General features: G+C 39.0%; 1 protein-coding gene across 2 annotated transcripts in view; it reads right to left on the reverse strand.

Moving 5' to 3' along the window:
- The window catches only part of LOC128759272 (chromodomain Y-like protein 2), a 33,598-nt gene extending 29,646 nt beyond the window's left edge, over positions 1-3,952 (reverse strand). Inside the window, exon 1 of one of the 2 annotated variants that reach the window (XM_053866100.1) lies at positions 3,615-3,952. In XM_053866100.1, coding sequence (XP_053722075.1) covers positions 3,615-3,638 — 24 coding nt within the window. In that variant the 5' untranslated portion in view covers positions 3,639-3,952. The remainder of the gene's footprint in view (positions 1-3,614) is intronic. The other variant, XM_053866101.1, reaches the window with a different exon arrangement.
- Between the last annotated feature and the right edge of the window lie 13,549 nt (positions 3,953-17,501).

The raw sequence follows: 17,501 nt of genomic DNA on the forward strand, positions 1-17,501 counted from the left end.
ATGGATGCAGACGAAAAAGTATATTACAACGTAGGCACAAAGGGCTCCGTTACCAAGATGAAAATGATACTAGAGGAACACAGTAAAACATGAATAAAATGTGCTTCAAAACAAGACAATACAATAGACAGCAAAAATAAAATGAGAAGATAAATGAAAATGCATAAATGCTAACAAGTAAAAAAAAGGGGGGCAATATAAACCTATAAAAATCTCAATTACAAATTGTTATGGATCAGGGTCATTAAATCATTAACATTATTAGCACTCTTCAACCGTTAAACACAGTTTAACACGACAATAAATAAATTATTATGTAATTATTATTATTATTACTAAATTAGTAAAAACAGCATTAGCATCCTCAATTCTAAAAAGTCTGAGCAGCTGGTGAAAGTGGCACCAAACAGCAGACTAGTGTTCCAAAAACATAATTATTCAAGTCATTAAAATGAAGTGGATTACAACCTGTTCCACGTAAGATGGTAAGTATGGCCAACATTGTGTTTCAAAATCAACCTCGATGTAATTCAGTTGCAAGACTTTAATTTGGAAAGGTTATTTATGGATGACACACTTCCTGTTACTAACTCGGTATCAGGAAATGCTTGACAGTGGAATGACTTCAGTAGACCAACAAACGTGTGGCTGAAGTGTTAGAATGCACCATGTGTTGTTTGTAATTGTGCATGTTTGCTGATATGGAACAACAGTGATGCAAGGCAAGTGTCAGTGGTCAGCTGGGTGTATGGGGCAACATGCTGCTCTACTTTGGCAAGAATCTAGATCGTGTAATAGATGGGAAGCATGTCAAAACCTGAAACAATGTGTGCTTTACATTTAAATTCGTCCATAGATATTTAATAAACGTAGTTTCTCTTGAGGAGGAGGGGAGTTTTAAGCCTTTCCCAGAGAGCTGAGCTTGTCTCCATCGCCAATTCATCTGTCCAAGGCTTGAGACCATAGCGGAGGGGAGGTGTGCCACTGGAATCAAGAGCTTTGCCTTTTGGCTCGGCACCTTCCTCTCCACGACAGACTGATATACAGCTAAAAATGCGGCACCAACCTACCCCATCGCACACTCACTACTTGCTTTACTCGCGAACAAGCCGTCAAAACATACCTCTCTGGCGAGACAGCAGCCTCAGTGATTATGTGAGGCAACCTTACATCTCTCTCTCAGGCTATTTTTATCAAAGAACGGGGCAGTCAGTGTCCAATTTTATGCAGAAATTTCAGATAAAGAGGGGAAAACCAGTGTTGATGCTCATCATTAGACATGTCTAAACATCTTGAGATGTGCAGTACGTGGTTCAATTGTACTTTATGTCGGCCTGTCTTAGGAATTATTAGTGGAGTTTGCCTCCAACATTATTATTTGTTTATGTTTCAATATAATAGTTAACTCAGTGTAGAGATGAGAAATTCAATGTTTCACGTCTCTGGTAGAAGCCGCTTGAGTCTGACAGACTGCTCTGCCAGCTTCATTTAGGGGTTAAATTGAGCCGTCTGTCTGCTGTATCTCATGTCTCTTCACAGTTGACTTTAACTATGGAGCAGTCTGGACACATTTCCAAGATGCTATTGAAGAAATGTTAGAAATAATGTGAATAAATTATCATTTTGTCATATTCTATTCTCCAAATCATGATATCAACAGTGAGTCCTTTGTCTTGTGTGATGAAAAACCTTTTCAGAATTCTCTCTCCTAAAATGTTTTTTTTTCATTGCCTTGAAGATTTCACTAATACTAATACCACTTCAGAATTTGTTGATGGTCCCTAACTGATGCATTAGCGCTGCCTGTGAGAGTGTGTCCGCGATCAGTGAACCCTAATGGGGACACGGAAGAGGACGCAGCCGCTAATACCGGAGCGGAGGTCCGTACAATATTTGTTATTATATTATTTTCACCAGGGTGTTTTGCCGAGGCGCCAGCTCAGCGGGAGTGTCGATGTGAACCAAGGCAGACGACCGCGCCAGAGAACCTACGAGGACCACTCCATCTAATAAAACAAACACAGATCCAGAGACTCAGAGTCGACCAGAGTCATTATCAAAGGTTCCCTGTATTAAAAATATGTTTAATACTATGATCGTGAACCAAAGTCCACCACACTCCCCACAGCTGTCACACGCCGGTGTCGGCTGTCAAACGTTGCAGAGCTGGGGAGTGTGTGGCGCGGCATTGCTGTTTCATCATGTTCATGAATGCAGGTCCAATGCAGCGAGTGTGTCAGGTGTTCATCGAATTTATCGCGAGATGTAGAATTGTGGAGATTGTGTTTGGCGGGATATCACGTACAATAAGTTATCGCCCATCACTAGTCTGTCTTTTACCAGTCAAGATGAGTCGGCCGTTAGCAAGTTATTCTAGATCAAAATCAAATCAGCAATACAGGCAGAATTGAACAAGAGTGGGAGCATAAATGCTGTGTTCAACTCTCTTGTCTTGGGGTTCAAGAGTTGACCATCTACTGCCTCTTCTGATGAGTTGTCAGTGCTGGGTTGGAGGCAGACATGAAGCAGCGATGTACGGAACTAACTCAAATAATTCTGTCACGGATGATGTTCCTCAATTTCATCATGGTTTGCTAAAGCGGGAGGGAGAATTCCTTAAAAAAATCCAAATAAATATATTCTTTCCTTTAACAGATGACAGGTACTGACCACTGCGACTCCACACATTATTAGTTTTTTGTACAGAGTGATCATTTGGCACACAATAACCTGCAGAATATAATAATAGAGTGCACTTTATAGTCATTGCAAAAACATCGCGAAACACTTAAAAAAAAAAAAATAAAGAATTTCAGCACAAAAAAGTGTAACTCAACATTAAACGGAATAGAAGGAAAATGTAATCTCTTTTAAGAACATCACAAATCGTGCATCTACCTCCATATATTTACTAACTTAACTGACTATTGTCTTAAAACTGATGTCAGTCAGGGTCGTGCATGTCAACTACAGATAACATTATCTCCTTGGAACAAGTTTTAGTGCACCCAGTTGTGGTTTTTAAGAGTCCACAGTGAAACTGCATGACTCAGTCAGCATGGTTTGATCTGATGTCATCTCCAACTATTGTGACAGATCATGTCGAACTCTGGCAGTGATGGCGAGGGCACCATGACCCTCTCATCCTGCACCTTCTGGGCAACTTTTATAACCACAGGAGTTTGGAAATATACACTTATACGTGTCAGGATTAAACAAGGAACGCGTTCTTTACTCTTTATTCCTCCGCGTAGAGACGAGGAAACGTTCGAGAATGCGCACCTCCAGAACCATCAGTAGATTCAGCATGTCCGCCCGCTCCGCGCTGCTGCTGTCACTTTACCTCCACTTTCAACTGCTGAGGAGTTGAACCCAGCGAACACACGACACCTTGACACCACATCCGCCGTCTAACGTGTGAAAGAGCCTCAAAAGCGGCACAAAGTGAGAGAAACCTGGCGTTTGTGAAGCTTGAAGCGGGTTAGTTGGCGCTGTTAAAGGGCTTAGGACACCGCGTTTACACGCCGTACTACGCGACGCCCTCCCCTTTACTTCCTAATTCCATTATTCGTCAATATTACGGCGCATTTCCTTCGGACTTGCTCGGCTCCTACCTCGTAAAGGTCTCCCGAAGACATTCTTGGGTGCAGGCTCCGGCGGAGCGGCGTTCCTGGCTGCCCTGCTCGCTTTTTCGGAGGCGACTCGAGTCGGGAATTAGCGAGCAGCCTTGTTATTCCGAGCAATCCGCAGCAGCAGATCAGCAGACAGTGTCAATCGAGCCCGGCGCTCCGCGATGGATCGTTCAGCGTTCCAAACAAACAAGCGTCGGGGCGGTGCTGTTTACTGAGGCCCGAACTGAAGTCAAAGACGAAGAATTGGTCCACGGGAGGAACCCGACTGCCGAATAGCCTGGCAAGTCTGTCGGAGATCGGTGTCAAAGTGACGGGTCCACAGGAGACGACCGTGAGGTGTTCAGGGACTCCGGCTGAACATGAGCCTCCCCACCTGTTCACTTCCCCACTTCATGCTCCAGAACCATCCTCCACAGATGCGCCACGCACCGAAACTGACTCACTCAGGAGTCATAGCCAGGGCAACATCATTTGATTCGTAGCAAGTTCGACCCAAATGCAACTTTTGAAGGGCATAATGTTGTTTTTCACTTCTCAAATATGAAGTAAGTTGTCAAAGAAAAATACTTTTTGGCCAAACTTTGTGCTTAAACGATCAACTCTTATTGCATTTATTTAGATGCTGAAGTATGAAACAAACAAAGAGCTATTTTTCAAAGTTAATTAATAATTCATCGTTGACACATCGTCGCTAGGATGATAACAACAACAACAAACATGGAGGAATCCCTGAACAATACTATACAATAATTAGGCAATAACCTGCACAATATAATAATAGAATGCTCTTTATAGTCACTGCAAAAACATCGCGAAACACATACTTAAAATAAAAAAAAAAAAAGAATTTCAGCACCAAAAAGTGTAACTTGACATTAAACGGAATTGAAGGAAAATGTAATCTCTCTTAAGAATTACATATATATACAAAATGTAGTTGAAGAAGTAAAAGTAAATAGTAATAGTCTCACAGGATGACAATGCTGCTGGCACAAAAGAGCTAGTCAGTACTTATTTTTTATTTTATACAGTATGTACATGTGTATGGATCCCTCTGTAGTGAGTATAAAAATATTACATTTTGGACATTGACTTCTGTCCTCAGAACCGTGGATGGTATTGACAGTCTATCATTCTTCAATCTAGCTGGTTAAAACAAGTAACATTTTTTAAAAATATTATTTTAGGGGTGCTGCGATTAAATGTAGTGAAATGTGCTGTTTTTCCACATTCAGTGGCGATCACATCATATACTGACCTCCGTGTGGGAACGTTGAGTGGAACAAGGTACTACTTTCTGTTTCTCCAGAGAAATGCTATAATATCTACATTTGAAGTTACGCAGGTGTCTCCTGCTTCTCACCCCAAGAAACAGGGTTAGGTTCCTGCTTCCCGTGACCCCCTAGAAAATGAATGAATGAGTGAGGGTTTTCCAAGTCGCACTCCTTTGTTACAAATGCAAGAAGCAGTTTGAAAAAAGTATGACTTTTTAAAGCACCTCGTAGATCCCTTTTTTATAGCTTATCTTTCTAGCTCTGGTGTGATGGATGGAAGACTTCAAAGGGTGAAGAAAAGTTTAAGGATAATGAGATATAGTATTGAGTTCATCAGCTTATAAACGGTACTGAGAGGTGAAGAATGTATAATCCTTTTTATCAAATGGCAAGTATCAGCACCATGCTGACATTCTCAATTCCAACCACCAAATGTAGGTGGAATGTGAGGCACATTATATGGTACATTCCCGAAATAGGGCCAGCTTTCCCTCTGCATGTAGAATCCAGGGTTGGACATGATAATATGGCTGTTGGATGTGGCAAACACATGTAAATGATTTACTGTTTTAACTCATGAATCAAAAAAACTAGTCATGTTGTGGAGATTGCAGCAATTGATATCTTACATATATTATTCCATATTATTGTACTGTGATCCTGAGTAAAAAAAAGCAAAACACTAAATATAACACATTTAAAGTCAAAGCAATGATAAATATTGAAACATTTAAACTAGGGTTAGGATTTGATTTAAAAAATGATCTAGTTAATTAGAGAATTTGTGATGAATTAATCTCAATTTAACACAGTTTAATGGTACAAGAATATTTGCCACAAGAAGCCACATTTTTCAATTTGAATGAATTTGGTATATGACAGAATCAAATGATGGACCCATACATACATTTAAAGAACAAAATATTAATATGTATGCCAATAGCACAATAAATCACAATGGTGACTATATTCAAGTTTTTATATCACCTTATTTAAACTAAACCTCTTTTAATGTCTTGAAACTATTTGTATAAGAATTTCAAGTCCATTCAGAGTAGTGGAAACCCTGGCCATTGTGTAGTGAAAAACATCGCTGAACAAAAGCAAACAGATGCTTTTGTTTGCTTTTGTTCAGGGATTCCTCCATGTTTGTTGTTGTTGTTCTCATCCTAGCTGCCACGTGTCTTGTGCATCAGTGTGATCAGGACCAGGAACTCCTGCACTTACAAAGGTTCCGTGTTGCCTGGGGTGAACAATATATATTGACAAGGTATTAATTTAGCAAAATCTACATTGAAAGAAGCATTAAGTCTACAGAAACAAGCATTAAGTGTGTGATTTAGCTCGACTCAAATGCTTCGACAGCAACACACAAGGGTTGCGTGTTTGCACACTGACCACAACATATAATGCTCCAATGAGGCTGTAGCATGTTTCAGTTGTGATTATCTCAGTTTTCTTTCCAAATCAAACAGTGTGGCAATAAAGTGCTGTTACTTTTCATTTGTTATATTTACTATACTGACAGGCCTGAGGACTCCACGATGCACATGGAGGGAGCAAAAGTCTTTCCTTACCTTACAAAAGAGACGCGAACAAGTTGCGTGCACTGGATTAATGGTCTATATTTTGAACCTGTATAACAGTCCAGACTTTGAATGGGAAATGTGTGCAGCATGTTGGCAGCATGTGGGCATCATACCCTCTCATTGGTCTGTCAATTGAATTTACTTAAAATATTCTTTTTGCTTGCACCTCCTGGTGACAGGGCTAGAAAATTGTGTTTTTATATCTATTTCTCTCTCACTTTCTGTCTGCATTGGAATGTAATGTGTTATTGAAGTGTTGTTTTGCAAGGAGAATGTGCTTTCATTTCTGACCTCTGTGGCAAATTCAATATTTCATGATCACTGTAATCACAATCTGCTGCTTTGATCCCTTTTTTATGCTCCACTGACAATTCAGACGTTTCAATCGGTGCGTCCCAACGATAGTGCCTCTGCCTCCTTCTGCAAAAATGTGTGGGCTTCACTTAGGTATTCCAGTTCCCTGCAATAATCCCAAGCATGTTTGCACACACATGATGGCTGCGGTTACTCATCCACTGTCAGTAGTTGCCTCAATTTATGGTATTATATCGAAGATGCATCACAAAAACCTCTTTTTATTAATGCATATGTGTAGACTTTGTCCTTGGTCAATTTCTTCTCACTAAAATAAACTTGGTTGTTGGGAGCCAAATGACTCAGAAGAGAAAGTAAGAGTTTATTAGATGCAATGAAGCTCTCCATCTGCCACAGAACGGTCTTGAAACAAGCTTTTTATGATGCCCTCATTTTTATTCCTTGTCTCCGCCTTCTCAAATCCTGTTTCCGTCCTAAAATGGGTCCGGCTTTTTACACAGCTTGTTCAGCTGGCTGGTCACTTGAACAAGCTAGGCTGTGTAACTGTGACAACTTATTCTGCTGGGCTCATAAATCCACGGGTGTTTCGATGACTGATATGAATGTGACCTTCTTCACCACTGTTGGAATCTCATAGTGTCCTTTCAGTCACTTGCTCCCCTGCCTTTTCAGCCAACGCTCATAAATCTCCTTAGAAACAACACTCCAGAACTGTATCCTTGGTTTTCCCTGGACTACCAGAGGCGATCCTGGATAACTCAAAAGTGATTATGTTAAGCTGATAATCTGCACGCTTTAAAAAAGTTCTTGGACTGTACCAGCAGGAGGATGCTTGCCAGATGATGTCAGTCACCGACAACCAACGTAAGATGCTGGGCACTCCTCAGACCAGCGTCGTCATAAGAGGACACCACAGTTTTCGCTATTTAATACTGTAAACCCTCATTTTTTTAGACACCACCTGCATCATTTTGTAGGGATACATCCAGATTGCACTCATTTTTGTGTTTCATTCACAGGCATTTCCCCCACTAGCCACATGCTGTGCTCCCCTCTTGCAGCAGGCCACGATTTGTTGAATGGATGTAGTTTATATTTAATATAATTTGATGACATGTTTATCTAAATGAATGGTTCCATGATTACAGGAAAAACAAAAAAATGAATTTTCAAAGGATAAATATTTGCTTCAGTGCGTGTTTGTATTAGCGCTAATTTTCACTGTGATGTCCACTGTTAACACCACAAAAAACGACCTCTTTTCATCTTCATGCAAATTATATTGTTGTTTTATAATTCTAGTATTTTTTGGTTTATTTATAGAGCACATTTTAAACACAAGGGCCAAAAAGTGCTTTATGTCAAAACAGGATTAAAATCAATACAGGACACAAAAGTACGCATGGTAAATTGAAAAACAGTAAAACATAACATGAAGTGCTTCTCGTTTTGGATGTTAAAACTGCTGTGAAATCGAGAAGGCAGGAACGTCTACAAAAAAGTGCATCATATTGTAATTTCTACCAACAATATAGCTTCTATTTCAGTAAGGCAGCAAAATCTGATGCGTTTTAGTGAGTACTAAAAACCACAGTAATAGCCATTCCCCCCAAAATAGCCTTTTATGCACAGAGACAGAGCATGTTTTTTCTAGAAGGCACAGAGAAACACACAAAATATTACGGGGCAAAAACTTGACACTGAAGTGGTAAAGACTGCTGCACCAAAACAGAACTCCAGCACTGCAGCATTGATCCCAGCAGCTGTCAAACTGGGCAGCCACCTCCACCATCATACGTCTTATGCATACACTTTATGATGTATTTTAGCCTGAAGTTGTTATTTTCCTAGTGTTTTGTGGATGTTTGTGTTGAACTTCTTTAGTGTCTTTGAGTGAATCCCAACTATGTAGGATCGATAAGGTCACGTGTGACCACCTACTTTCCTTTGACAACGTCCACGCCCTCAAACCTGTTTCCTGGTGTGGCAAGTGCAGCTTGTGGCTCAGAGGCAATGCCTTGGGGTTTTCCCTGAGACGATGGAGGTTTGTGCGCCGCCTTGCTCGCTAGTCACCATCTGTGAAACTGTGTGCACAGCAGAGACGTGGGCCTTTTACTTCTGACTGTCAATTCATTCGTATATCTTTCCTCCTGTTGATCAGAAGTCTCCTTATTCTACTCTTAAAATACAATTATTTTATCAATACAGTGATGTACTGGTTTCGTGTCAAAGGTTTCTGTTGGCAACAGTTCGCATGGATTCACTTTTTCTCCTTGCTGTTACTTGATTCTGTGGATCACATTGGTCATTCAATCCTAAACAAAACGATGCAAATGTATTACAATAAACGTGAAAGTCTTGAATCACAAGGTGTGCTTGTTATTCTTTGTGCAGTCTCAACCCTCGCATTTTTGTGGATGAATTCTTCCACCATGCCTGGATGTGACTCAGGCCCATCAGTCTCTGTCAGCCGTGCCCTAACAATCCTCCGGCTTAATGTTTCATTCACAGGTTACGTGCTGCTATTACGCTGTGGTCGAGTTGGAGCTCTGTAATGAGCTTCATAAACACAAGTTATCGAGATGTTTGAATTACAATACAGGAATTATGACTGTGAAATGAAGTGAAATGAAGTATCTTCACATTTATTAGTCAGCACCAAGTACTCAGGAACCACAACTGAATGACAACATAACAAAGCTTTCCTTCCCATTAAAAAGTCATCTGTTAAATTGAATCAGTAGTGTTTGTTGTTCTGCCAAACAAATCTTGCTTTAATATCTCATTTTATCTTGGAGGACAAAATGTGTTTTAATTTTTTTTTTTTTTAAATGACATTTGCAAAGCTCTGAAATATATCTTTTTTATTCCGACCCTCAGAGTTTCAGGGAGAAACTACTTTGCAGTCCATTGAAACAAGGAGTGATTCTTCATTTGGTCCGCAGTCTTTGCTAATCTTTGAGACAAAGGACATTTTTTGTCATTTGAATTCGAGGATAAACAGGAAGGGATTCATATAAAGAATTCATAAATCCCTGTCTGACCCACAACACATGACAGTGGGAGGCTGAAACTGTTCCAGTGAGCAGCATCTATAGGGTGAACTCCATCTTGCTTCAAGGTTGACCAGTAGAGCTGTGAAAGATGAGGGGTCAACTGTCGTGCCTTCAAGCGTCAGCACCTTTAGGTTAAGGTTAATGCTGCCTGCTACTGTCCCTCACCTGCCCCCTCTGACAGAGGATTAGTGGTACTGCATTTTCCATTTTTATTAAACCCCTATGATGTTCCAATGGTCTTACATAATTCACAAATGAAATGACTTTTCTTGAAAAAAATGCCAAGAAGTACATTCCAGTTTTTAACCATCCATTAAAGCCGTTTGTTGAGCTCTTGATTTATCTTTTGCATTAAAAGACTGAGTCTCAGTCTGCAAAACATTTAATTCTGCACAGTCAATTTGAGCTTTTGCCAAACATTTATACTTATGTCTTGTGACATGACTGCAAAATGTTTTGCTTTCAAGGGTCTCATAAACTCTCAGTACATGCTGGCGTGTCAACAATGGGATGCTGCGCACAGCGTTGAATCAATGGTGGGAAAAGAGATGAAAAATGCCAAGTGAGTTGCAACGTTACGATGCCGGGATCTGATTCAGCAGGTGGTTAGAATTGGGATAACTGTAGGCATCATAGCAATCTTGAACATCGTGGAGCGTTCTGCTGTGAATCGCTGGAAATTAGAAATTTGCATTTTGTTCTTGGGGGTTTGGAGGTGTCCAGGTGGGTGAGAGCTGGGTGGAGGGCAGAGGAGATTGCATCTGATCTTCTGTGGGTCGTTCAGCTTGCGTGACATGACCCTGATGACATGATGAAACCGGTTTATTTTCATAAACGGGTGCCTTATTTGTCATAAATAGTGTTGTCAAACACGTCAATCATCAATTTTTCACATCATCTGAATAATGGCTTTTAGTTAAATAAAGCTTGTTTGAGTTTGTTTGGGCGAAGTGACACAACATCATTTGTGGAGCTGCGTGGTTTTTCAAAATTGGTCGTTTTACAGCATTGTCCAAAACTGTGATGCAAACATGAATAATCAAACACAAAATTCACTGGGGGTACATTATTTAGATCAATTCAATCCCATGTCATCCATAATTTAGCTTCCACTCAGCTTTGTGTGATTTTCTTCAGGTGTGTGAAGTCACTATATACCGACTCAGCTGTCAATATCTGACCAGTGAGGTGCCCTGCTAAAAAGTCACAATTTTGAATAATTGTATGTATTTTTACACAACAAACACAGTTACCTGAAGCAGGGGTTCTTAACCTTTTTGATCTCGGGGACCCACCTTTCCCAAAACAAGTAGGCCCGCAGCCCATACAAGTAATAGAACTGATTCATTGGTTTTGATTTCATCTGTGATTCATAACCATATTTAATCTACTTCATGGTAAACGAACCAAAACCTTGTGAAATCACATGAAACCATGTGATCATCATATTTATTTGTCATCGAAAAGTCCAACCAGCAGCAGAACCAGGTGCAAGTTATATATATTCATCAAATTTACTAAAGAAAAATAGGAAAAAAAAATACTCTTGAGGAAAATCTGTTGAGAAAATAGGAAAAACAGAAATAAATTAAAAAAATATAATAAAACCATGTCTAAATATCCTAAAATAAAAACAAGATATTTTATTTAAATTCCAAAGAAGATATAAGTAAATCAAAGTATCCTGAAAAATGTTTTAATCAATATTCAGAACTGCTTCAACAGGTGCTTTCATGAACAGCTTTTACTATTGGGGGCGCCAGCACTTTCTTTATCATTTTTTCTTTTCAAGAACTTCTCCATAGTTGGTAACCATCACAGATTTATAGCTGTCAAGTCAATTCAATGACACACTACTGCCAGTATAGGTGGTTCATGTATTAAACTGAACGTCTTGCGGCCCTCACGGCCCAGTGGTGTAAAACAAAAAAGCTTTTACTGGCCCTCTAGGAGGCGCTCACGGCCCAACAATGGGCCCCATGGTTAAGAATCACGGAGCTAAAGCAATATGACTTGTTTCTTGACAGTCATGGGCCAACTCCCTGTTCATCTGTTGTGTTCACATCTTGTTTTTTTTTTTTTTTTTTTTAAATCCCGGACAGAGTCTGTAGTTTGGCACTTTTGAAATATGAACAATTTGGATTTTGTTCCCTAAAGGCAAGCACCATCATTGTATTCAGTGAATGTGTCTTACTCTGCTCCACTTTAGACTGTTCAACTCAGTGCTAGAGTGTGATGTGAAAAGTGTTTTGGTTGTGTTTGCCTGGGTTATTCAACACATTTTCCCAGCTCAATTTTGGGCTGCAAGGTCGCTGCATAATTGTGTTTTGCTATGAGAAAAAAAAAGTGTAAACCACACTCCAAAGCATGTTCATCTCAGAAGGTATGAGCTTTTATTTTGTGTAGAATGTGTGAAATACATAAACTTATTTAATATTTGGGTACTGCAGCTTGGTGAACGATACATCTGCAAATTTATAGCTGTTGATGCCTTAGTGTACTCACGCTAACGGCCTCTAGATGGTGTCCTCGACATGCTCTTGAAATGTAATTCAACCTGACAAATGACTGAGGAAGATGCTCTCTCTCCTCCATGGCCTTTAATATTAGCCATTTATAGCGGATTGAGGTGGCTGTTATTACTAATGTATCATGGACTTGTTATCAGTTGACGTGAGTCAACCACCATTTCCTCACATCAAAGTTTCCTTGGCATATAATATACACATATTTCTCTCTCTGAGTTTGACTTTGTCATTGAAGCGTTTAGGACACATCCGGTTGTTTCTCTCGTTGAGTGCAAACCGGCCTTATTTTGTGTGTCAGTCCAGTCCTGAGCTTAATGTTTTTGGTTTTTAGGAAAGGCTATGTCTCAGCGTAGTAATCTAAGCCAGACCTGACCAAATGCTGTTAATATTTTATGTTGTGTTTTTCAGCTGACTGGTCCTTCCACCGCAGCTGGACGACCCTGACTGAGCCTCCTGCTGGAATATAAATAAGAATAGCTGGACACATCCACCTGTCAATAATGAAATATCAGCAGGTTCAATTTACATCCCTGTAATAACACATTATACACACACAAGCTGCAAACTGAGTGAATGAGATTTCACACTGACACCATCCACATGTATCCGGTATCTTACCTTTTGCCACCAGGCTGTGACCAATGCTCTTGGCCATCCCTGTGTCGCTCCTCTCCTGGGGTCAATACATGTTCACTGTGTCACGACAATATGTTTTGGATTCTTTATTTGTCAAACACTGCAAAATTAGCTGAAGTAAATAAATAATTATACAACGCCAATCAGTTGTCTTTACTAACCAAATGTATATGTGCATTTGAAGTGCATACAGTATGTACACGTGTACATGTTTGGCTGTTATAAATATCTTAAGAGGCAATCGTGCATATCGTTCAACAGCAGGTGGTAGTAAAGTAAATGTGGAGAAGTCTGTTCAGTAGGAAATGGAAGTTTATTAAAAAAAAAAAAAAAAAAAAAGCACAGTATATTACACTTTATTTCTTCAGGACCAAATAACTACATTTGTCATAGTTTAACTACAGTAAATGCACCTTTCACTGACTGTGTTGTTGTTGAGAAAGAGTAGCTTTAGCATAAATGAACAAAGAATATGTCATGTAATGTGAACACAAATCAAGAAATGCAAATTGATGTGAAAAGCAATGAAGCTGGAACTGGGAAGTCGCCTGAGTGCCCCAGTAAATTCACCGTATTATAAACACCTTTGTAAAATATCTTTTTATTTACAGGGTCATTTCACTTGTACATCGATTTTACAGTGGTACCTCAGTTCTCGACCACAATCCGTTCCAGACGGCCGTTTGAGAAGCGATTTGTTCGAAATCTGAATGGATTTTTCCCATTACAATGAATGGAAAAAGAAATAATGCGTTCCAAGCCTTAAAATAGTCTTTTGTAGGAGTGAATGTAGAGTGTCTGCTGCAGGTGGCTGTTCCTCTATGTGTGTGGCCGCTGCATGTGGGAGGGGTTGCCGAGTGAGTGACGTCTCTCCAGAAGTGAAGAGGTGCCCGGTGCGTGTCCAGCTCTGAATGTGCGCTTCTGTGCAGTTTGGCTGTGACAAAGTCATAAACGTAGTGACGCCCAGTCAACGTACAGCCTCATCTCATTTAGTGGATCACAACATTGCAATTTTACACTGTAAGCCATTTATGAGCACAAAGTGGTGGATATTTTTTGTGCCAGATGAATTGATTTGGAGGTCCTCAGACAGGTCTTAGGAACTGTATAGCTTACGCTCACTAACCAGGAATGTTGAGAAGTGAAGTGAACAAATGGTTTTCAGTTTCTTATAACCAGCAGCACTTCATCAACTTGTTTTCCTTCCAATGAGCTTATCAGCTGAACTTAAGAGTCAGGCATAAGTGAACCTTAGTTCTGTAGTTAGGCCACTCCCTTCCACGTCTGGTGTCAATCCAGCAAACTCTATTTGACCAGTGATGTTGGTCACATTTCTTCAGGACTTAACAGGATGCCAATATGCAGACAAGGCCATCAGTAGTTTGACCTCCCAACACACTAGTTCACAATCATGTGTTGACAAATAAAAATGATTTATTGGGATCAAGAACATATTCATATAAATTATTTCTAAATGTCCAAGAAATAAATAAAAAAAAAAAAATGGTGTGGAGAGTCACTCTCTTACTAAATGTAATATTTTTTTCAGAATATTTTAGAAATAATCTTGTGAATCATGACTTTGTGTTTTAATAATGTTAAAAATATTGACATAATAACCTCTGATAATATCAAACCGAAGGAAAACAAAGCTGGAAACACCATTACAGAGACCCACATTGATATTAATATTAAGTCTTTTGATGAAAGTAAATACTACTATTAATTCACTTCTGTTTGGCAACATAATAACAGTGGAATTTAGAAAACATGTATTATTATGTGCTGCTGGTCTTTATATATTTTTACATAGTATAAAATCGTTAACTCTTCAACCTGCTGTGGATGTCCAATGTTGTCTTTTGTCCAATAGAGGGCACCAGAGGCCTATGCTTGTCCCACCATAGCGCTGTCTTGATTGACACATCATTTCACAACATAACCACAAGTCTGTTACTAAATGTCTGATCGTGAGAGCATCATTGTAAAAAAAAGTGTATATAGAAGAAATTAGTTACTTCAAATATTTACATATTATATATTAAAACTGCAAATGTAATGAGTCACCAGGTGACGGTGACAGGTGTGTGCACCTTTGGTTGAAATGTGGCTGAAAAGCATCTCCTATTTACAAGTAACACAAACTTAATATGTCTCATCCTTCATGTCCTCCTACATTCCTCACACTCTCAAAATCTGACTGTATAAGATTTATTTTATAAGTAACAGGTATTGAGCGTGTGATCTCCAGATCTTACAATAATAAGATACAATAAAAAGCATTTATTTGTCAGAAAAGGTAGCAAGTAAATGTGATAATAATTTGCTTAAGGACAAGAAAATGTATATTCAAACCTGGCATATCTTCATTTAACAGTTTGCTTCACATATTCACATGTATTATTAACTGCTCAGTGTTTAAGCTTTCCTTTTGAAACTATGACGTTGTTTTTGACATATATATATATATATATATATATATATATATATATATATATATATATATATATATATATATATATATATATATATATATATATATGAGATATGAATGATGTAGTGTAAGATGTGTTTTGGATATATTCAGCCGAATATTAGTGTGTAAAATTCATGTGATGACTCAAATGAATTTTATTAATTGTTACACGCTCGCAGATATGCGCCATCTAGGTGAGATGTGACGTGATTTATTGTAGTGAAAACGTTGTGTGCTGAGTCGAATGTGAGAAGGTGAATGAGTGTAGGTGAACTGTTCATACCGAGGACGGTCACGTCAAATTTCATGATTACAACACATAGTTCTCAATTTCACCTGACAACACCGACTATTCTTCAGTGGCACGGTGTGTTTGTGGAGCTCGGAGGAGAAAACCGAGGTCATGAAAAGGTCCCTTTGGGCTCTGTAATGTGCTCCTAAAAGTCACACCTTTGCAGTGAGGTTATTATGTTGGCTCTCACTTTTCCCTGGTGACAAAGTAACTGTGAATTGTTCCTGGTGCCCTATTGTTAACGACAAACAGGAACTGTCTTTTTTAATCTTCAGCGCTTAGAGGAGAAGCCGCTGAACTGGTCGAGTGATGTCCTGGCCCGGTGACCTTTGAGTTTTTATTTAGTGACTCACAGTGTAGTGGTTGGAGAATATGAGTGAATTGCTCACACCCACGTTTCTTGACTTCAAGTTTACTTGTAAATCCAAATCTTTTTTTTTTCATGGATGAAATAACAGCAACACTTTAGACTCAAACTTCAAAAATTTTAGGTATATTTTCCAGGTAATAGATCTGCGTGTTTCAGGGGAACCATGCCTGTATTTTCCTGTCTTTTTGTCACTGATAAATACTTTGTATCAGTTAGATAGATACTCAAAGATGATGTTGAACTCTTGAACCAATTTACTCTCTGTTAAAATGTTTACTTTTAGTCACAGTACGTAATTTATTTTTCAACTTCTAATTCGCATTAGATTTTATATATGTCTGTGCTGTCTGCCCTCCCTCATCTTACACCCCAAGTCTTATGCAGATAACGCTAAAGGCTTTCCTCAGCCACAGCTGGACGGCTGCCCAGTATGCAGGAGTTTATCTGGCACACTTGTCCCTGCCCCCATATTTCACTCCTCGTTCTACTCTCTCTTTCTGATAGCTTTATCACTGTGGAAGGGTCAAATGCTGACACCAGCATAAGGGCCGCTTAAATCGCTCTAAACAACATCTATCATGGATCCTATAAAGAAGGCTTCAGAGCACGCACAATACCCACAATGCCTGCTGCTGAGAAGTGCTTGTCTGTCATATGGCTGCTTGGCTCCAGAAAGCCATGAGTCTTTATGAATCTTTTCAGATTATTGGACGCGCAGGGCATCCATCACTTATCAGGAAAGGAAGATGGTTAGGGAGTTGATTCATGTCTGTATGCTCCACTTTCTCTTATTAATAAGGCCAAACCCCTTAAACCTGTGCGAAGTATTAAACTTATAAACAACTAATGTGGAAGTGGGTATGGAATTTACTGTCGTACCAGACCATCAATTCATATCAAATGATGAAATTTTAAGCAAACACGTGGTAGTTTTAAAATTATATGTAGTTAGGCTGACATCAATATATATTTATAGTAGAGCAAGTATGTAGTATGAGGGTTTTATAAGTAACAGATATTGAGCGTGTGAACTGTAGATCTTACAATATAAGATACAATAAATTTATCGTCTGAAAAAGTGATAATAATTTTTTAGAAAATGTATATTCAAACCTGTCATATCTTCATTTAACAGGGTTTGCTTCACATATTCACATATATTATTAACTACACAGTGTTTAACCTTTCCTTTTAAAACTGTGGCGTTATTTTTGAACCTAACTGTAGTGAAATATCTGTTATTTTTTAAATATAACACTAACTGTGAATGCAGTGTAAGATGGAAGGAAGTGTTTCGGATATATTCAGCTGAAATCTTTGTATTTAAAAGTCA

Source organism: Synchiropus splendidus, chromosome 5 (genome assembly GCF_027744825.2).
Source record: "Synchiropus splendidus isolate RoL2022-P1 chromosome 5, RoL_Sspl_1.0, whole genome shotgun sequence".
Taxonomy (NCBI): domain Eukaryota; kingdom Metazoa; phylum Chordata; class Actinopteri; order Syngnathiformes; family Callionymidae; genus Synchiropus; species Synchiropus splendidus.